Here is a 23,122-nt window from a genome sequence, read left to right on the forward strand (position 1 = left end):
TGAAGGTGGGTCCAAGAACGCATAGCAAACTCCAGAAAGAGCCTGAGCTAAGAGTGACACAGTCTAAAAAATGAACAAAAGCCAGCAAGAAAAATGCACATTACATTTTATGTCAAAGAGAGTCAATGACCATGCACCACGTCTCGTTCTTTTGTGGTGGAGAGTCATGATCAAGGCAGAGCACAGTGTAGCTATTCACAAAATAAGGAAATTGGTACATAATTGGTAGCAATCATTCTATGGGAAATAATATTTTACAAGTAACAGAGAGAATTTAAGTAAAATCACAGATTTGTTTATTTTGTTAAGTACTAAAATTTTTTCTGTATATTTTTCATCACAACTTCAATTACAAAATAAAACAGAAAATATCACTGTATCATTATAGTTTATTGAGGTAAATTTCTGAGGTGTAGAGAACTTTAGAGATATCTTACCTTTTTGTCATATACATCTTGCCAGTTTACTCCAGAAAAAAAACTATGCCTCATGATTTCTTTTGCATCATCTGGCCCTCCACCAAGGCTGTGAGAACAGAAAAAAATTAAACAAGTATAAAACATTTATATAAGTTAAACAATAAGAAGTTTCATGAAGATAAAATTTACTGTGTTTAAATATTTTTAAAATGCATAGCCATAAAAATAAATATTAAACAATGCTACTAAATAATACTACCCTCAGATGACGGTAAAAGACAAAGGCTTTGGAGAGAGGCCTGAAGAGGCCAAGGGACTTTGGTCCTTTTAGAGAGGGACTGGGTAACCAACAGGTGACCAGCTCCAACCATGCAGGAGAGACACTGCAGCTCCTTAGGGGGTGATGAGATTTAAGAATACATGGACAGCACCATGTGTAAGCAAAGGATGCTTCTACCACTGTTCCTTTTTTAGGAAGTGAGTCAAAATGTTCTTTTGTTAGTGTAAATTCTAAAGTAAATAAATGGTTAGAAAAACATCTGTGATCCTAGTGTAGTTACTCACAGTATTGGGGAGGTTGAGACAAGCCTAGTCTACACAGTAAGTTCAAAGCCAACCTGGCTTAAAAGTGAGTTCCAGAACAGCCAGGGCTTACAGAAAGAGACTAAGACCATGAGTGTTCCACAAAGAACAACAAGAAAACTATCTTTGGACATCACCATCCCATATAAAAATCTCACAGATTATATTCATATTTCAAAAAAATGATACAGAAACAATATTATTATCTATGAAGTATCCTTATAGTCCAATTTACTATACAATTCAGAGAATAAAATTAAAAGTTAAAATTACACCTTAAGTTTAAAGTTATTTTTATTTAAACAATGTGAGACATGATAAGAAAAAAACAAGTATTTCTTGGCTTCAATGGTTCAATTTATTACATAATAATTAAAAAGAAAATATATATGAAAAATAAGAATTGAAGGAGGGTAACAAAGAAACAAGAAAAGAAAGAGAAAAAATGAAGGACCACACTGAAATTGGATCTAAACCAGGGAATGTTCTTTAGACTTGGTCACACACAGGTGCATATGCATGACTGTGTTTACTATAATTTTTACTGTTATAAGGGATGTAAAGCATAATATATACAAAAAAGTATAGAATGTTTCCATTATAAATAAGACACAACATTCTCACAGAAAACCTTTAGTTTATGCTCAATTCCAAATCCGACTATAAATGAGTATGATTATTAATTACTTGTGGCATGTTTGTTTTGTTTCTGTTAAGCCAGAGAAGAAAGTGACACAAGAAACAGCCAACGTGAGCACTGACTGCTGGGAAACTCTGTACAGTGAACAACACTTAACCTGCTGCTGCTGCATTTACAATGTCACAGAAACCAAAAGCTCTTCAACTGAGTCTGCATTATTAACCTTTCCTCCCTCATTTTCTTAATTGTAAAGAATCAAAGTACCAATCAAATACTGACTTAGAGGACTGGCCAATTTTGGTAGTAGGAATGATACCCTAAAAGGCCAATTTCAAAGTAACATAGTTGAAAATCCTATCAGTATATATTGTTTCCACATGGATACAACTCAGAAACAAAATAACAGTAACATGGAACAAAATCATTAGAGGGATAAATTGTGACTGAGTACTTTGCTTTCACCATTCTTGATTTAGTTTGCATAATTTGATAAAAATGAATGATTAATAAAACGCATAGCTCTCAACATCTGTGGAAATTTAACAGCTAGTTCTGATGATTTGATGCATACAAATATTAACACACCACTAGGTAGAGGAAAAAAACAAACAGCTAGAAAAAGTAAATAAGGTCCAAGTCTTTGGAATACTGGCTACCCAATGTCAGGAATCCATGTCTAAGAAGGACCTAGCTCGTCTAACATAGTCAGGAGGAAACCTGCAGTCACTAAATACATGATTAGCTTTGGTGTTAATTCCAAGAAAGCATTCTCTAGAATCTACAGGGGATTCTTTAAATAAACTCCAAATTCCACTCCAGAGATGGACACTAGATTGTATAATATGGCAGAGTTCATATCTGGAACCTTCAGTATGGTGATTTTATTTAAGGTTTAGCCTCTGACCCCTACATTCACTATTTTTCCAATTATGCTGCTTTTCCTTGGTAGGCTGCCAACACCTGGGAGGGCAGACCACTACTGGGTTAACAGTCATTCTAAGCTTTGCTTAAGAGATAAGAAAAGCAGAATCATCAAAATGGTTTTTTTTCTGAAAAGAATTTGATATTTCAAAGTATAAATAAAACCAGTACACATAAAAATCAGAACTCTATTTTCCTACACAGTTTAGTTTGTTTATAATTTACAATATTGTTTGCATTGGATGTATACTTGAGAGGATGTATAAAGTAGACAATCAGCCATTCTACAAGTTTAAAAAATATATCAATCCAGATTCAGTTATTCATTTTTGTGTAAAACCTCAGTACTTTTTTTAATAGATTGGCTTAGGACATAGCTACCATGTTTGTCAAAATACATTATATACTGCCTGTGAGCGCTCTGCAATGCCTGGGATTACAGTTGTAGGTGAATTTTAGAACATGACGAAGCACATGCTTCTTTAAAGTGTGAAGCTGTCAAAAATTCCAATGCCAATGGCTCCTTAATATACAACTTAAAGACTTCAAAATGATGCCAAAATATGCTTTGAACTAACTTTTTATGCTTATAATTATTAAACTTCCAATATCAGAGTGCCAAATAAACCTTTAGCTCCTATGTGTTCTTAGCTATGAGCAACATCACAGAATTCCCATTTCCTATAGTACTGCTCCCACCATCAAGTGATGCTTTTTATGTAAGCTGCACTCAGGGATAAAAGTAAGACACAGAGCAACAGAGAAAAAGAAGAAAGAAAGAAAGAAAGAAAGAAAGAAAGAAAGAAAGAAAGAAAGGAAGGAAGGAAGGAAGGAAGGAAGGAAGGAAGGAAGGAAGGAAGGAAGGAAGGAAGGAAGGAAAGAAAGAGGAAAGAAGGAAAGAAAGGAGGAAGGGAGGGAGGGAGGCAGAGAGGCAGGGAGGGAAGGAGGGAGGGAGGCAGGGAGGCAGGGAGGCAGGGAGGGAGGGAGGGAGAGAGGGAGGGAGGGAGGCCCAGTGATGGTTGATCCTTTGGTAGAACTCAAAGCAATTCAGTAAAGGATATCAGAAAACTTTAGGTATCACTTCAAGTAGCTCAATGAAATGAGTAAGTCACAGAGGAAGCTGAGGCTGGCTTTATTTGCTCCCTACACTGTTAGGTTTCCCAGGTTTCTGTCCTGGGCCCTCCTCTTCTGACAGTCTTTCTGTGCTACTTTTCTGCCTCTAGTTACCACTTTGATGCCAATGGACACCCAAATCCATAGTTGGCTATTGTGGTTCTTCTAAGCACTGGTTTCATCTCAGTTTTCCAAGAAACCCAGATCTGGTTTATTTAGTTACTCTCAGCATTCAGCACTACAAGCCTCTGCCTTCGCTTCTACTCCTTAAACTGGGTAGATTCAATACGCCAACTTCCTTACCATTTCTTCTTACTCATTCTTAAAATTGTATACATTTTTTAAAACCTTGGCTTCCAAAAGAACCCACTTATCTGGAAATTTTTGTCTGTTATTTGTTTTAAGGATGACTATGTTGCTCAGGCTGGCCTCAAACCCTAAATCCTCCTGCCTCAGCATTCTAAGTGATGTATTTGCCATGTAGGCTTTGTAAAGTGTTTTGCCTTGCTGTCCTTCACTCTTCTAATCCATGGCTGCCAGGCTCACCTCCTTATCACACGCATCTCCTGATACCATCTCTCTCTTTCTTCTGGCTGCTTCTCCTTCCCTGACTAAAGTCTGCTCTTTAAGAAGTGTAAGGAAGACCCTTATGATGTAATCCACCCGCTCCGTCTCTCAATGTCATGTACTCGTACTCTACAGTCTAGCCCTCAACTCCTCAAAGGCCATGCTCATGTGCACTCCTAGCAGCTATATTTTACAGGTAAGCCATGTCTAAATAGCGCAAATTCCGAGGCCTCCAGAGCGCCAGCCCAGGTTCTCAAAAGTCTCCTAGGCTATGCTACAATGTCTAGAGCATTTTTATACAGTTTGGCCTGAGAATGTGAAGTGCATGTTTTCTGTCCTTTGCCTATAAATGTCAAAAAAGACTTGTTCGTGCCATTTATCTTTGAGCTCTTGATACTGTGATATAGCAGCACAGAGGTCTGACTGCTCTGTATTTTATATAAAGGGTCTTCAAAAACCTGTATCATCTTTTCAGTCTCGGGAAGGAGGAACGATGTACCAGAACCCTAACATTCTTGAAATATACCTAACATATATTCAAAAGTCTCCAAGCACCTACTATGTGCTATCTGTAGAATGGGAATGAGCCATAGTAGATAAATGAAATATAAAAATCACAAGCAAGACTTTGTTTTGCCACCACTTACAGAGACAACCACATAAGAAAAAGTGACCAAAGACATATGGAAGAGTCAGAATAAGATGGGATAAAAATTCACTGCCCCTGAAACCAAGTCACAGACTAGATTCTCCCCAACTCAAAAAGATGAACTAGCAGGCATAGCTCTGCTTAGACATGACCTTCCAGCAAATGCTGCTCATTACATAACTGTGACATGATCATCTTAAACGCAACACATCTCAAAACCTATACTGAGAAGTTGGTGTACATAAGATGTATAAGAAACACAATGCACACACTGGGAAATTGGTTTTCTTTCTTTCTTTTTTTTTTGAGACTATCTTTTTTTTTTCTCAAATCGTAATTAATTCACACAGGGGTTATAAACACAGAAAGGCAGGATGTGGGGAAGGGAATGACACTGGAGTGTGGGAGTTCAGGGGGAATACAGATATCTTCAGAACCGGGTATTGGCTAGGTGAAGGTTCAGGGAGCAATTCACTATGCCTCTGCCTATGACTCGCTTGTCCTTATCTAAGTTGGTATTGTCTGTCAAGGCTACCTATTTACAAGGTCTATGACTACTCAGGCTTATAAATTTCCACAAAAGCTGCCTGTTGATATTAGCTTATAGCCATCTGTTTCAATGTTTTTCCACTGAGACCCAAGACTTGGTGTTAGTATACATGTATGACAGGCCTATTGCTGATTTTAGGCCTATGGCTGATTTTAGGCCTACAGTGTGTAAGCAGGGCTGCCCCTGACATCTCCTCCCTTCTCTAAGTATAGAAGGGCTGTGGCAATTCTAAACTTGTGAAGGTGGGGATAGAGGCCTGACCTCCAGTATTTGAAGTAGACCTTGTAATGGCTCCAGTCCCCCTGTCATTGTCCAGTGAGCCATAAGGGCCATACCCGTCCCGATGTCTTTTTCCTGGAGAGGGGATACTTTTGACATCAACCCCTATGCAGTCAGGCTTGTCCCTCAGGGAACCCAGATAGATATTTTTATCTTTTATTTATATTCCCTTGCAGTGCTTAGCCTCGCAGCCTAAGCAAGAATTCAGATCGCCTGTCAGAGGGGGTTCTGGGTGGCCCCTATCTGCTTGGTCTAGGGGCAGAAGTCTCCCCTTTTAGGTTGGATGGAGATGGGTTTTGGGAACACCCTGTATAAAGTAACAACCTCATCTTGAGTCTCGTGGTCCTCCATAGCTAACTTATGATAATGTATCTGAGTAGGTTTTGCTACCAAATTATTTATCTGTTGTATCACAGAGTTAGTCCGCCTATTTGAGGGCCAGGGACCAGCAGAAAAAAGCAAAAAGAACCCAAATAATGGTCCCAAGATGGAAGGAAATAGGGTTGACAACCTTGGAGAGGCTGCAAACCAATTCTTGTACCAGCATTCATCTGTCTCTTTCTCTCTCTGATTTTTCTCAGGGCCTTCACTACCTATTTCATGCTCTCTTTAACCCTCCTTGTCCTAAGCTCGGAGGCCAGCATCTGGATTAGAACTTCTAACAGCAGACATCACGGGTGATGCATTTTTACCTGGGATGCTGCCTGAGTTAAAGCTCCTAGGAGTCCCTCTTTCTCTCAGTTTTCTGGGGTTGGGTACAGAGCTGCCGCCTGTGACCTGCTCTATGCTCAGGCCCAGACCGGAAGTCGGAAATTGGTTTTCTATTTCTATTACACATGAATTTTCATTGAGGCCATGGACAAATCACTTCTGTACATAAAATGCTTACATTATCTTCTTGATCTACCCTGGAAGGCCACTAAAAAAGCAAATTAAATCACAAGAAAGTACCAGAATAAAAGGGGGATGGACAAAAAAACATTTTATAAATCTAAGGAAATACTACAGTCACTAAGAATGCGCAGTATGATTTTTAAATGGTCCCTGAGAACACCAAGTGCTAATTAAGTCTTTACTATGTGCTTATTTCTCCTGAAAGCAGTGACACATTCTTAAAAACTTACTGTGTTTTAAACTTACTTTTTATGTTATGTATATGAGTGTTTTACCTGCATACATGCATGTTTATCATGTGCATGTCTGGTGCCTCAGGAGGTCAGAAGAGGGTGCCAGAGCCCTTGGAACTGGAGTTACAGATGGCTGTGAACCATCAGGTGGGTGCCAAATTCAGATCCTCTGCCAGGGCAGCCAGTCACTAAACCACTTACACCATCTCTCAAGTTCCATGTTCTTACAAATTTAAAAATTAGATACCTATAGTGGCAACTACTACTAAAATAGACATATACTAACTTCTAAGAATTCATACTTCTTTCACTCAGTAGTTGAATCTTTCAAATATATGTTAAAAAAGAATCACAATAAACTGTAACAAAATATTAGGTAAGGTGTTCTGGACAATCAAAAACGTATGAAGCTGCCTATCCCCTAGATAAACCTGGAATTCAGTGAACTTTCAAGAAAGTTCTGATACTTAGTGGGAAAGAATACTCTTTCTCTCTCTCTTTCTCTCTCTCCTTCCTTCCCTTTCCCCCTCCTTCCCTCCACTTCTCATTGAATATGTATTTATATGCACATATTTTATATATATATATGTATATATATACACACACACACACACACATATTTACACATACATATATATGTACATATATACATATACATATATATAATGTCTCTCTGACATTATGGGGTACTTTACGTTCAGAAGATTATTTGACATGTAACCTGTGAAAATATTGAGCATTAATAGATAATCTGAACAAAATAGAGTGACTGAGCAGTAAGGGCTTTAGGAGAGTTTAGGTCATAACTAAATATTTCTGTAAAAAACAAAATTATGGTGTCATGCTTTTAAAGTCAATTTTTTGGCCATATTTGGGAAAATTTCAAATAACAAAAGATAGAAATGTTAACATAGATTAGTGGGAGTAAGAGAGAGTGAAAACAGCCTCTCTTTCTTTGATGTGAGTCAGTAAGAATATGAAGCCCTAGAAACTCGAAGCAGAAAAGAGAACCTCCTATCCCAATAAGATCAATATTTAAGATAATTAAGAAATTGTTTTCTCATAGCACAAATAAAGAATTTCTAAAACATTCTTATATAGTAAGTTTGATGAATTTTTAAGCTGTTCTATTATACATTCATAAACAAGTCAGTATCTCAGTGGGAAAATGTTTATACCAAATACAGTGCTTCCTGAAGTCAAGTATATTCTAAGCACACTCTAAGCAGTTCATCAGGACCTTACAGACCAGCACTGATGCTCACCGCTTGTTTGGATCCTTTATCAGGAGCCCTGAAAGCAATGATTTTGCATCTGAAGAGAGTGTTCGGGGGAATTTAATGTCTTCCATTAGTATTAATTCAAAGAGTTTCTCATGATCCTGGTTGTAGAAAGGCAATCTCCCACACATCATTTCATACATGACCACACCTAGGCCCCACCAGTCCACGGCTCGGCCATAGTCATTATCTTCTAATACCTAGAAGTAAAACCAGAAAAAAACAAAGCATTTTTACTACTACATCATCATCATCAGATAGCTTCACTATAAGTCTTGGCTGGCCTGGAACTTGCTACATAGACTAATCTGGCTTTGAATTGATAGAGATCTGTCTGCATGCCTCTGGAGTGCCATGTCCAACCCATGTACATTAACTTTTAAAGCATTATTAAAAAAAAGTGAATTTTGTATAAAAATACAACTTCAAATACTTATACAAAGTAGCTAACATATTCAGAAACATTCAATGTACAAAAACAACAGGAAAGGTCATGAAAAGTTTGTTAACATGAGTCTAAAATGCATCTGTATCTACAGAATCAAATGAAGCGCATCAGCTCCTAATTTGCTTATCATCTTATAGGTCTACTGCATTTAACATTCTGACTCCCTCCAACTTAAAGTTAAGCCATGCTGGTGATAAAGCACATATTGTGCCTTATACATTTTACTTTACAACTTAAGTTTAAAATAAGAAGAAAGCAGGGCTGGAAAGCTGGTTCAGTGGCTTAGAGTACCTGGGTTCTATTTCCAGTACCATCGTGATGGCTCACAACCATCTGTACCTGCAGTGCAAGGAGACCAGGCATCCTTCTCTGACCTGTTTGGGCACCTGGTGCCCACGATGATTGCACACATATACACAGAGGCAAAATACTTATACACACAAAATCAATCTAAAATAATTGATATTAAACCTCAGTTTATTTGACCCTTTCAAACTTTGAGGAAACATGTTCTAGCATATGAATTTCATCAATTAAAATTCATATTTTGAATTAATCAAATGCTTTATTGATTTTTAGATATTCCTGACAGTCATATTAAAGTTATCCATAAATATTATGATGGGCATGAATATGTAAAGATTATGGAGAGAATTTCAAAAATTCATTGTTTTTATTGGGTGTAAGAACCTAAGAAAATACTCTGCAACTTAAGATCAAAAATCTAGTTACTGTGAGTAAAGAAAATATTTTCTGAAAGACAAACATGTGGACAAAGAGTTTTTAATAGATAAAACATTCTCGTTTTTGGTATCTGAGTAAGTAATATGGGAATAAAAAAAGAAACTAAGGAATAGGGTCAGGAAGCATAAGGAATCCTCTCATTTCTTAAAGGAAATACAGTCTGTACCTTTTAAAGTAACAGTGACTGTTGAATAGCTCATTAGTGAGGTAGATTGTTTTCTGGACATTTAATGGTTGATACAGGATTTTACACAATAATAAAACAAACCAAAAATCTAACTAATCTTTAACTACACTCCTACAACACCAACAAAACAGTGGCATACATGAAAAGGAGCCAAATGTGGTTTTTAACCTCTTTTTTCATAAAACTATAAAAAGCATAAAAGCTGGATTAACTGCCTTCTGAACCCACATTTCACCAGCCGGGTTCTCATCCCCAGCTGGCAAAACTGGCAATCCTTTATTTTTGTTTAAATGCCTGGTTTTCAGCCAGGAGGGTAGGAGTACATAAAATGAAGGTTTTCATTTTGAAGAGAAAAAGCAACTAAAAATCAAAACTGCACTGTAAGAAAATATATTTGATAAAATAATTTTAGTCAGCTTTATAAAATAAACACTGATTGTCAATACAGGTAGCTTTTCGTCTGACACATGGTGCTTCACTGACACACAGATACAGGTGGATGTAACTGGAAATGTCTGTGGTATTTCTTTGTGGCCAACAATACTGACGTAATGCATTGTGTTACTAACATATAGACTTCGGCATTGCTGAGAATGCATCCTAAAAGCACAGCCACAGTCTTAACAGACTCTCCTATCAACTACAAACATTTTATGTAAGATGTGAGGTAAAATGTCCAAGAAATAGAAATAAAAATGACTGTTACATTATACACACAGACACGTAATGTGAAACACGTTCCACTACTTAAATACTCTCTTAAATAGAATGCTTTAAAAAATGCAATTCTGTGAAACAGTCTCAATTTTTCAAATCAAGTTAATTATTCCAAATATAAGTCTTTTGTATTATTTTTGGACAAAAATTTTCTTTCTTACTCAAAGTACTTCTTTTTCTAAAATTCTAGTAGCATGTAAAACTTGTGATTTTTAAACTAATTGTTAAAAAAAATCTCTCTGGTTTCTTCTAATGATGACTTTCCATAGCAAATCAGCTCATCAATTTCATGATTATGTGAAAGTGAAAAAGGTATCAAAGACAGTGGTGTAATAATAGGAAACTCTACTTCTACCTCATGCAACGTAATCTATCATCCTATTAGGCTACAACTGCAGGTCAGAGCATACGCTGAGAGAAAACATCAGTAAAAGACTGATCTTGAAAATGGCCTAAGTATATTTTACCCAAAATTCCAAATCCAAGCAGGAACGCAGACATCTAGTGCTGATTTACATCCTAACCTTTGTAATCTTAGATAGCCTATCCACTCAACACAATTCCCACAAAGACAATGGACAAAAGACGGACTGAAAGTGAATGTATTCCATTAGCTGAGGAGAGACCACATCAAATAGAAGTCAAATAGCACAAACTCCAGAAAAGGGGCTCAATTTCAATTTCTCTAGCATAACTCAGAAACTGCTTTACTCTCAGACTTTAAAAAACAAACCAACCAACCAAACAAACAAAAACAAAACAAAAAACTAATATTCAAGCAGGTAAATTAACATCAAGCATTCATTACCATCTGATGAGAATACTTATACTTGTTCTAAAAAGTCTGGTAAGTAAACAAGCAAACAACAACAACAAAAATTCAATTTTTAATCTACAAATATGCTCTTAAACAATACTAATTTTGAAAGATGACATTAAGTGACTATTTCAGAATGACTCCATCAATGAAATATCTCAATATTAATATAATAGGAATTTTAAAAAGCATTTCATTCTAGTATAATTTTACCAAGGATTTACAGGAAGAATGAAAGAACACTTTTATCAGTTTGCAACTTAGGCCAAACAATGACCCAAGGCTAGCAATTATAAGGAGGTAATGCATGCCCTGGAGTTGCTTGCTGCTCAATCAATAATCCTGACAGAACAGATGGGAGAAAAATCAAACATCTAAACAAACTGTCTACACACCTATGTTGTGAAAGTAAACTGTGAACTTGGACGAACCAATTTACCACTTTTTCAATTTTTTTCTGGTAGTCTCAATTTTCAGGTAACTGATATATGTTATACAGAGATATGTATCTATAGTTCATTGTTTATAAGGTTATATGTTCTTCACTTCAATGATATTTGATAAAAATGGCAACATTTCTTATTCAGGTTTTAAGAGATTATAGTTTCAAGAAGAGTATATGATTCATAAGAATTATGAGACCCACAGTTTGTCAATATTTTTATATTGCTATTTTATATATCATATTATAATTAGTGACCCATGCTCTCATTCTTAAGATATACAATATGTAGTTATCATATGCAACTTGCTCTAAGTTTCATGTTTTTTGTTATCTCCTTACATATAAGATTGACTGAATGCAGCTAACATCACAATTTCAAAACCAGAGTCAGAACAGGAAAACCCCTTAAGAAAAAAAAATCTAAGTATTTACAGTATCAGTAATTAAATCATACATGCATATATCTTCCTATAGTTCTCTATATTGTCTTTTATCACAAAGCAACAGACATTAATGAAACTGGGCCATGTGATTCAAGTAAAAATAGGCATCATTAAGTGTTCCCTCTTAAGGTTACTGTTTTTATATCCTCAGCATCCAGAGAATTATAATTATACTTCGTGCTTCAACTAAAATCATACCAAATAGTCTGATTCATCACATTAAGAAAAGAAGCTTATGTGAAATGTAGCTAGCATAAAAACTCATAACTTCTAAACAGTAAATGGCACTAGTTGTAAAAGCTGAAGGGCATTTATTCTATTTCATTTTTAAGCAATATCCAATTACTGGACAAATTGTGATAACTGTTAATGCTACCCATAATAGGTCCATAGTAAAGAAATAAATTAAATCAAGTAACAAGGCAACTCATCTGATAAAGGTTCTTAAATATGAATTCTAACTATGAAGCAGACAACAACTAGACTTAATTACTATGCCTCTGATGAGACTTAAATTTACTTAACTTCCCTTTAATACTGGGGATGACATCTTTTCAGACTGCCAGAAAGAGGAAGGGACAGGTGTTAGAAAAATTATTCGTAATTGAATAAAATGTTAGCATTCAAAATGATGTTAGCTAAGTAACTCTTTTTCATAAAGCTTAGGCGTCTAAGACTAATCTCCTAACTTGTAGGAATACAGCAGATTGTATTCAAGGGCTACTCTGAGCGTGACTGTGTCCATCACTGTGCTGCCTGCAGATTATAGATGCACATGCACACACTGTGGCACTGACCACATCCATTCTCACTTAGAGCTCCTAAAGACAATACTGAAAGAGTCGATTAGATGCTATCCTCACATTTGATCCTCATTGATCAAAATTTTATCAGGTTTATTTCTATCTGTTCCCTTTACCTACATTATCTCACACTCATCTATTCCATGATTCTGTTTACTTCTTATGAAGTTAGTGTATATTTCTGATTTTAAATTTTTATGCATTTAATTTTTCATTTGTATTCATTTATCTTAATAAAAGATTTCTTTACCAAAAGTTACTAATATTCAAATGCATTTCAAATATTTTAATAAGTTATTTCATACATTAAACATAGACCTCAAAAGAAAAATATACAGAATTCTAACAATAAATTAGAAATGGGCTCTGAAAACCAAGAAGAGAGAATTAACTGCACTTTTAGTCACGGGGCGGGGGGCACTCTTTGCATTTAGATAAAATAAATGTACATACTTCCATTTTCAACAATAATCACAGCTGATATTATATATTTCTCAAAACCAACTCATTTTATAATCTCCATGTTTTTCTAAGTTGGTTATCAAATAGTTTTATTTTTACTCTATTATAGAACTGTATTTCTATGGGTTCCCCAAACCACCTTCCTCAACCTTGCCCATCTGTCACCATCTGCTTCTTTTTAGCATGTACTTTTTGTGTGATCACATAAGCATGTGAAAGATAACTAACATTCAGATGATTATCTGCCGGTGCATTTGAGGACTGGGCACAATAAAAGTGAACTGCCAAAATGCACTTAACACTTTTAATTTTGTTGGGTCTTGCATGTAAGCTACATTTGATTTTCAAACTGTTTTACAGTTGGAAAGTTGAGCAGGTACTGCTAACTCAAAAGCAAAGCTGAGACTCCAAATAATTAGCACTGCATAAAATCATCTGGATTTAATAGGATCCAAACTAAATAATCAAATTTAAAAGAGTTTATATGTAATTTCTAAATTCTTTTATAAGTTAAAGGTGTTAAAACACAGCAGAGACTACAAAAATAGAATCTGTTCAAGACATCTTACGGTCCATAATTTTTTAATGGGTTGGCTTTATTTCCTTGAATTACAACAAGAAAAATGAACTCATTAAAGCTGTACATATCAATGTATTTTCAGAGATGCTGCATGTGAAATGTCTAGTTTACAGGCCCATCAAAACTTAAACTAAAAAATTAGCTTTTCCTATTGGTAAACTGCCATTAAAGGTATTACACTTTTTCATTATTCATCAAGCAGGTAGAGATGAAATTTATCTAGATGTTTATTTTTATCAATTAATGTTATTTTACTGAGAAGCCTTATATTTTCTGGTGGTATTTACCAGAAAATAAGGGGAGTCCATGTAAATGTAAGCATTTAAAAATATGCTATAAGTCTGACATATAGGACACTTAATAAACTGGCCTTAGATCACATCTCATATCCTTTTTGAGGAATCTTCAATATATACACCATCTTCCTTTAAATGGCAGACCACAGCAAACAGACAGAAGTAAATGAAAGGTAAAAGAGCAGGCTGCTGGAAATGGAGCTTGACACAAACTCCCGTCTGTTCAGAAAGTGCTCGGAGAGCAGACGGAAGAGCAGTCAGTGATGGGAGTCATGCACAAGAGCAGTGGTCAGGAGTGCAGCCTAGGTCTGACTCATGGCTGACCTCCTATCATGGGACAGAGCAGAAATGAAAGGTTCAAAAAGTGGTAAACATCATCTGAAAGTAAAGAAAAAGGCTAGTTTCAGCATGAAATAATCTCTTTCTAGTTGACCCTGTAAATCCCACTTTATTATAACCTCTGGCTTATAATTCACAGGGCCTCCCTTTATCCACAGAATTCAAACCTCTGCATTCCAACAAAGCTATTCAGTGATCACCACATGTACATGGCATTGTGTGCACATGCACACACAATGCATATATTCACCAACATATATACATAAAATAATTAAATCCAATACATTTTTAAATGTATAAAAATGTATAAACCCTTAGAAATGACAGAACTCTTTGTATTCAATACCTAGTTTGTCATTCCGTTGATAATGTCTGCACAGAAAACAGTATCTCTGTTTCTTAGAAGATCTTCTGCTTCTGAAATGTGTTTTTATCTTCTTCAGAATAATTTCTCCTAATTGTGACATAACTAATTTGGGTATCCTAAATCTGGAATGCCATCATTCATTAAAAATGTATAGCAAGGAAAACTGAACGCCAGAGAAGCAAAGAATTTGTTTACCATGACATTCACAAAAACAAAACTTGTCCAGAAAATATGATCTTATATTTGAATAAACAAAAACATCATTTCTTAAAATTTTACCTAACTCTAACAAAAACAGAGAATTTTAAACTCTAGCATCTATAACAGAGAAAATTATATGTTTGGCAAGACAGCAATACATGGAAATATGCTTTAAATATTAACACTTATTTATAACTACTAAGCTTTTTGAAATGTTAATTTAACTCCTAGTTTAAAAAAAACCAATACTGTAAGGCAACATGACAATATATACATAATTTATTCTAGTTTCTAATTTCTTCTGATTATCATTTCCTGTTGAGCCATCATTCATATGATTACAGTTGAAAAGGTAGGCTTTATGAGCTAGCAACCCTGATTAGAATCTTAATGCTCCTAGGGAGTACAGAGAAGTAATATGATCAAAACATATTATTTACACAGATGAAACTCTCAAAGAATAATTTTTAGAGAGCGAGAGAGAATACTGCACTATTGTTTACTCCATATCACCTTTTAACTGTATATGGATTATTAAAATGAAAATGAATTTCACTATGCTTCATATTATTATTCCAAATACCACAGGAACAAAGTGATGCTTACTAACAGAAGTCCGGCTCATCTAAGGAAGCTCTCAATAACAGCAGCCATAGTGCCTTGCTGCATTCTGAGGGTACCCCATTAGTCTGGCTCCAGTCCCTTCTGGCTACCTTGTGTGCAAAACTCTTTCTCTGTGTTGGTATCCTCCTTCTTAGCACTCAGATCTGAGCAACTCGATCATCTCTCTGTGGAAGATTCTGTTACTCAAATTCTTCTGCAGTGACTCCCATCTCACACGCTTCTTCACAGAGGGAAGAATACTCTATGCCAGTGCTGGTTTAACCTGGGAAGGTTTACAACTGCTTCAGGAAATAATCATAGGACCAAAGTTATGTGGAGCTTATGAAAAAAAATGGCCAGGAAATGAGATGACACATGGATGATCTCAGTAGCATTTTTCATAAAAGCCAAGTCATGGGTATAAATACGGGTGAAAGTTATCACCTGCTAAGGGGAAGAGCCAGACATGCAAGGCTCCTTATCATATAGTTCTATTTACATGAAATGTTCAGAAAAAGCTTCAAAGAGAAAGAAGATTTGCAATAGCCTAGAGAGAAAGAATGAGAAGCTAATAATGGTGAAGTCATAACTGGAATGATTAAAATGTTTTAGAATTACAAGTGATAGCTGCACAACTTTAAACATTTGAAAAAGTCAACTGTCGACTTAAAATTTTATATGACATGTGAGCTGTATCAAAATGATAAAAAAATGAAGTATTTTTAAATGGAAATTTTAACAGTTAACTGTATTGAAAATAAACGAGAAAGGGGGTAGGAGGGAGTAAGCACAAGGTTGCTTCTCATGTGTTCCTCTGACATTTGCTAGGCCAAAGAATGCTGGCCATTTCAAAGAAGCCTAAGCTACAGGAAGGCTGTAAACACTCCTGTCAACAACTTAAATGACATGTCACTGGACACCTAGTAGCAGTGTAAACAGACAAGTGAAGACACTTCTAGGTAATTTTAGTCTCTAAGCAGTTACCTTGTTGATAAATCTTTTGGATAAGGTCACAGATGTGAACAGAAAGAATTCACCTGTGTGTCCCCATGTGCATTTCTGATGTAAAGAACTCCAAGGTTACAGGAAATTCTGTTTCATCACTGAACATGTGAGTAGGTTATTACACAGCAATACTAACTGGTATACTTAAGAAAGCTACTACACCAAAGCACAACTTTTCCTTTATCTTCCTTTCAGTTTTAATATGGAATTTAGAGCATTATGATATGTATATGTGTATACACATACACACACACATACATACATATATATAGACATATAGACAAACATGTTATATTTTTATACATACATATATACTTTTATACACACATATATGTTTATACACATACATATATTTAGAACACATATACACATAGTCTCTGTCCAATAGAATTTCCTTGACAGTACAATCATTTTTCCATCTTGTTCCTATATTGGCATATTACACAAAAAACCCTAAACATAGAGAAGGCACACAACAAATAGTTGAATAAGGGTTTGAAACCTCTTCTTCATCCTTTCTTATGAACTTCAAAATGTAAGTAAGTCATTTTGTTCAGGTTCTTCAACAAAACAATTTCCAGTAGTCAAAGACCAAATACCAACAATCACTAAAATCTCTGCTTCTAGGTAAAGTCCAAGATAGTTTATAAAACTATAGATATGCTTATAGAAGCTACTCAATTATCCTATTTTAACAAATAAACTAAAATGAATATAACAAGAAAATAAAATATATATAAGAAAAATAATGATCCAATTCACTTTATCAAAAACATGTGCTTACAAACTGTAAAAAATTTAATTTCCGTATGCTTATGGTCTTAAAATGCCCATCATGTGAGTTAAAAGCAATTAAATTACTATGATTAAAATCTTTTTTAAAAAAATGAATATTGCAACTTGACAAAAATATTTAAATGTTCTGAGAAACACTAGTGTTATTTTTCCTGTAAATTGAACTTGGGCCTACCTCTGGTGCCAGATATTCTGGTGTACCACAGAATGTCTTCATGGTAGCTGCATCTGTGATCCCTTCTTTGCAAAGTCCGAAATCCGTAATTTTTATATGGCCATCCTTATCTAGCATCAAATTCTCCAACTGTGTGAAAACAGCATAATTTATTCTATAAGCTTCAACAACAAGAGAACAGTTTTGAAAAGTGATTAATAGGGCACTGGAAAGAGATGTGGCTGTAATTAACAGATTATCAGTCCTTACATAGCCTATACATGTATACTATATAGTTTTTGTGAAAGCTCAAATAATAAATACCAATAAGAACAAATTGAATACTCTATACCATTGTAAACCCCACTATAATTTAGATTTGTGTATATTACACCAATCTTGCTCTTGTGATTTATATGTATCAGATAGTAGTCTTAAAAAGAGAAATATAATATTATTTCTCTGCATTTGAAAAAAAGTATTCTGAATTTCTAGGTACAAAAAGTAAAATAAACATTTTTATAAATTATGGGTAAAATCTATTTTTAAAAAATTCTGAATTGTACCAAATTTTATACCTTCATATCTCATCTGAGACTTACATCATATATTAATAGATGTAGAATGAAATGAAGCGTAAGGCAAGGGTTAGAAAAGTAAAGAATAAGGGTGTTTGGACATGGACAACCATGGTCATTACAAATAAATATTGTGTTTGTGAGGACTATAAAGAGTCTTGAAAAAGATATCTTCAGATGTTTATGGAATACTGAAATGGTCTCAATTTTTATTAAGCAGTTCAAGTATTTATTAAGGAGATCCTTAATAAAACAGAATTTCATATAATAACTTATATTAGTAATTTAAGCAAAGTTACTTTCTGAAAAAATAACAAAAGCTTTAATAACTATTTGTTACAATGAAGCCAAAAAAGAACCAATAAAACTTCCCAAGTTAATATGACATGAGGATCTGTTTCCAGTGCTGAATGGGAGGACACTACAAATAGGTATCAGCGCTGGTTAAGAAGGAGCTGCAGGGCCCAGAGACAGCCAGCTGTGTAAAGGGACTTGACGGCTGGAGCTGGAGGGGTAGAAAGAACAGCTCATCCCCAGAAGAGTTCCCACAAGATCTCCACAGGATGCCAACACTCACTTTCCCTCCCCCCAATCCCTTTCTAAATAATCTTAATTTTCTTTTAAAGAAGTCCAGCTACTGTAGGTATCTCAGATTAATTTGCATGTAAAGGTTTACAAATTCATTATAAGATCAGAGTCTACTCAAACTATCAAAATGAGTACCTAAATTGTGGGGAGAGGGGTCGGTCTTTTTAAAGACAGGGTCTCATTTTGTAGCTCTTTCTGGCCTAGAACATACTGTGGAGAGCAGTGCTAATGTTGAACTCAGAGATCCATCCGACTCTGCCTCCTGAATTAAATTAAATCCTCCTGGATTATAGGTGTGAGCTATCACACTTGGCTCTAAATCAGTTTTTAATGATGTTGTTTTTAAACTATTTTGGTATCTTAAACAGTCACTCAAATATTTTAAATTGTTTCAGATTTTAAACTTTTAGATTTATAGAAATCTAAGGCTTTGAGGACTGGAGAGATGGCTCAGAACTCAGCAGTTGCCACTATTTTCAGTTTCCAGTCTGTGGGTACTCAGAGGCACAGAAATAGGCAGAAAGACAGACAGACACACACAAATCAAAAGTTAAATTTTAAGAATAAATATAAGAGCTGGAAAGATGGTTCAGTTGGTACAAGGCTTATAATGCAAATGTGGATCCCCAGGGCCCAGGGAGAGTAGAATCTCAGTGTCCCTGCAGGAATATGGGAAGTACCAACAAAAATCCCTGGAAACACAAGATCTATCTAGCCTGGTGCTGGTAATAATGAACAGGAGACCTTGTCTCAAACAAGATGGAAGGTGAGGAATGACACGAAAGGTGATGTCCTCTGACTTCCAAAGGTATTCCGTAATATGCACACATCTACATAGAGACATTAAATACACATATTACACATATCACAAAGATTTTTAAAATAATTAGACATAATCCAAAGCATTAGTATTTTCTTATCTAGATTTCATTTAGACTCTAGGAAGAATGTCATAAGCAAAAGCACATTAGACTAGGAAATATTATTTGTGGTGCTGTACTTTGCACCTTAGCTGGTTTTTCTTTTTCCTTTTTTTTTTTTTTGTAGAATTCTTTTTTTATTCGATATTTTATTTATTTACATTTCAGATGCCATCCCCCTTCTCCATTCCCCCCACCCATTAATCCCCTATCCCATCCCTCCTCCTTTTTTGCCTTTATACTGTTTAAATAACATCCAAGTATTAAGGTCAGTTCCAGGTTGAGGAACTAGCAATACAATATATGCAAATAGTCCAGGAACAAGGAAGACAATAAACCCAGATACTCAAAGAACATGCACAACAAAAACAGAGTCCAGTGATCACTCCTGTGATCACTATCAGGATGATCAAAATATCTGTGCCTACTTTCCCGTCCTAGCCCAAAGTCATTTTCGTGCCTGAAGCCTACACTTCTTTGTTCTAGCTTAAGATTTAGATTCCTGCCTGAAATTTCTTCTTTGTTCTAGCCTAGGTTTTAGATTTCTGCCTGAAATTATTTCTTTGTTCCAGCCCAATGTCAGATTCCTGCCTGCAGTCCATTTCCTGTCCTTGGCCTATGTTAAATTCCTTCTAAGCAGCCTATTTCCTTGTCCTTGGCCAATGACAGATTCCTGCCAGACAGCCCCAAAAGCTCTCGATATCTCTCCCTTTTTATTGCATGAACCAGACTGACCCTGTCTTAGGTCATTCTGACAAGAAAGCCTTCCTTATCCGTCATGGAATATGCATTATCATAAGCAATGCACTTATGTCTTAGATTGGTAAGGCTCTGTGCAGAATCTTACCTGTCCTTGGCTTGCCAGCCTGTTAAATTAATAACTCTGTCTGGGGGTCTATCATCAGTTTCAAGTCATGTACTTTGGCCACCAGCCTGTTCATATAGTTAGAGACAAGCTTTAACACGATGGGCAAGAATAAAAGTATTCCCAGGACAAGAAGGGCTAGCCTGATCAAGCTATATATACCATTCCTGAGGTTTGACCAAAACAGAAATACTGACCTCAGGCCATGGATAATTTTATCAGCAGTATATGCAGCATCAAAGTGCAACAGAACAGTATTTGTTAAATTCATAATCTCACTATGCAAAGTTAACATACCCAGAGAGATGTTAGGATTATGCCAAATACCCTACAGGTGTCTTTAAATTTTTTTCTAATTATAATGACAACCATTGTAAATTTTAGAAGTAACACTACTCCAATGATATTTGTCATGACACTTGAGATGGCTCCTAACTCTTGAACCCTGAACCTCCTTCAGATAATTTGAATAGGATATAGAGCATCAATCCGTTGTTCCAGATACCTATATAAATCCTTTTGTATACTCAATACATTACTAACATTTTTTTTGCTAGATGGTTAACAAAAATAGTTTTTAACTCCTTGTGTCAATGCTATTGCAGAAGCAGTGGTACTAGCAATTAACGAAATTAAAGCTGTTATACCAGCAATAATCAAGCCCACTACCCTTTTGCTTCTGCTTAAATCCTGACTCACTTCTTCCAGCACTTTCACTTAGCTGGCTTTTAAAGGCTTCATGTTCAGGCTGGTGCTGTTAGGAGAGAAGATATAGGCACTTGTGTGGAGGAATTTTAATCCTCTACACAACATGGCTGCTCTGGCAAGGGATAACATCCAAAGATCGAGGTCTGTGTGATCTAGCTGAAATTCAGACACAACCTTAGTACACACCTTTAATCCTAAACAATGAAGGTAAAGTTAATTTGTAGAAGGAAGTAGCCATGTTTGAAAGTGACATCTAACTGAGGGGCAGAAAAAATGACAAATCAGAGAAAGAGTTGACAGAATGAGTCAGATAGCATACACCCAACTCTCAAGAGAAGGGACAGGAAAGAGGTGACTTAAGAGGGAGAGAGTCAATTGGGAGTGAGTACTGTGCAGTGGAGTTGAGTTGGTACATGAGTTCTTGCACTTCAGTGCTGGTCAGCAGAGGTAGCTGAACCCAAAGAATAAGAAGAGTCAGAAGATTAGAACACATTACCAGGGTTAGTTTGAGGCCAAGCAGAGCAATTTAGTGAGAAGCTCAGAGAAACCAGATCTAATCAGTTAGCTTAACAAGGAATTTGAGCCAGAAAAGCTGAGTTGAATCAGCTAGCCAGAGTTCAGAAAGAACTCAAAAGGGTGAGTTTATCAGCAGTAAGCCTCTGAGATGACAATTACATCTGATATACCTGTATACACTTGCAGGGCCTTTAGGAAGTGGGGCCTGGTAAGAGCCCTAGTGGAAGGTGAAAGTGACCCTTCCCTTCTTTGCTTTTTCACTGATGAGTTAAATGAGGTGCTTCTACCACATGCTTCCAGTATTGCTATCTGAAATCCTCAAATCAGAGGTCTAAAAGCAAAGGGTCCACCTGGTCTTGGAAAGTAATGGAGTCACTAAGACTATGGGCTAAATTCAATCCATTTTCTTTTTAAGCATTATGTTATCATTAACAGAAAGCTGACTAACATATTCATGTTCCAATAATCTTACTGGTGTCAATTTAGCCTGTTACCTTAAGGAGTTAATGTTTTTAGGCTTGCAGAACATTGTCTCAAATATATATATACCAGCTTTGAATTTCTGTGATCCTACCTAAATGAACCCATTCTGTCATGTATCACTTTATGAACTGCAGATACAAATAACATGCATATAAATTTTAAATTTTGCTTTCTTAATTATATGTATCTTGTGATATATAGTCATATGCTTTCTATCCTATAAGTTTAAATTAAGACAACATTTAAAGGGAGTAAAATTTAAGAGAACAGAGAACATTTAAATGTCTGGTAAAGTTAGAGTCTCATGACTACATTATGGGCTTTCACACATAAAGTACTTGCTTATATTTCAATGAGTTAAATCTAATTTCATCATCAATTATGTGGGAACCAAACTTTAATAACTATAATTCATTTGATTAGAAATGTTTGGAGACAATACTAAACAAGACCATTGTGACTGTTATATTCAATATTGATGCAATCATTCAAATGAACAGTCTTCTTTAGATCTCTATAAAGGAGGAATTCTATCTACCACCACTAATTGGGATTTACCCAGTAATTTCAAAACTATTCTTATTTCCTTAGTTCCAGGTTTCTCTACCTTCTTATTTCCTGTAAGTATGATTCATAAGCATGAGTAGTGAAGGAAAAGGTAAACTCATTATGAGATAGTTAACAATTTCTAAGTATATTTAGATAAGTAATATATATCAGTATGCTATCTATTAGTTTTTTTAAAGCATCTATACTCTCTCTATATAGATAGATATAAAGGTGATGAACTATGCCATATTTGTAATTCTAAAATAAGCTAAATATAATCATTTGGTTGAGCTGTATTCATTTTGGCATTCAGACATTTAATCATCCCTGAAGTATATGTTTTATAGCTATATAGCTCATTATTTTTAACAATACTCTAGTC

At 35.4% G+C, this 23,122-nt stretch overlaps 1 protein-coding gene across 4 annotated transcripts in view; it reads right to left on the minus strand.

Annotated features, from left to right (window-relative positions):
* Akt3 (AKT serine/threonine kinase 3) overlaps positions 1-23,122 on the minus strand; it is a 242,803-nt gene that overhangs the window by 23,177 nt on the left and 196,504 nt on the right. For all 4 annotated transcript variants that reach the window (XM_028755300.1, XM_028755298.1, XM_028755299.1 and 1 more), the window contains 3 exons: positions 17,555-17,683; positions 8,113-8,327; positions 438-525 (listed from right to left, as the gene is read on the minus strand). In XM_028755300.1, the coding sequence (XP_028611133.1) occupies positions 438-525; positions 8,113-8,327; positions 17,555-17,683 (432 nt within the window). The remainder of the gene's footprint in view (positions 1-437; positions 526-8,112; positions 8,328-17,554; positions 17,684-23,122) is intronic.

The sequence above is a fragment of the Grammomys surdaster genome, unplaced genomic scaffold, assembly GCF_004785775.1.
Source record: "Grammomys surdaster isolate TR1022 unplaced genomic scaffold, NIH_TR_1.0 126051, whole genome shotgun sequence".
Lineage (NCBI taxonomy): Eukaryota > Metazoa > Chordata > Mammalia > Rodentia > Muridae > Grammomys > Grammomys surdaster.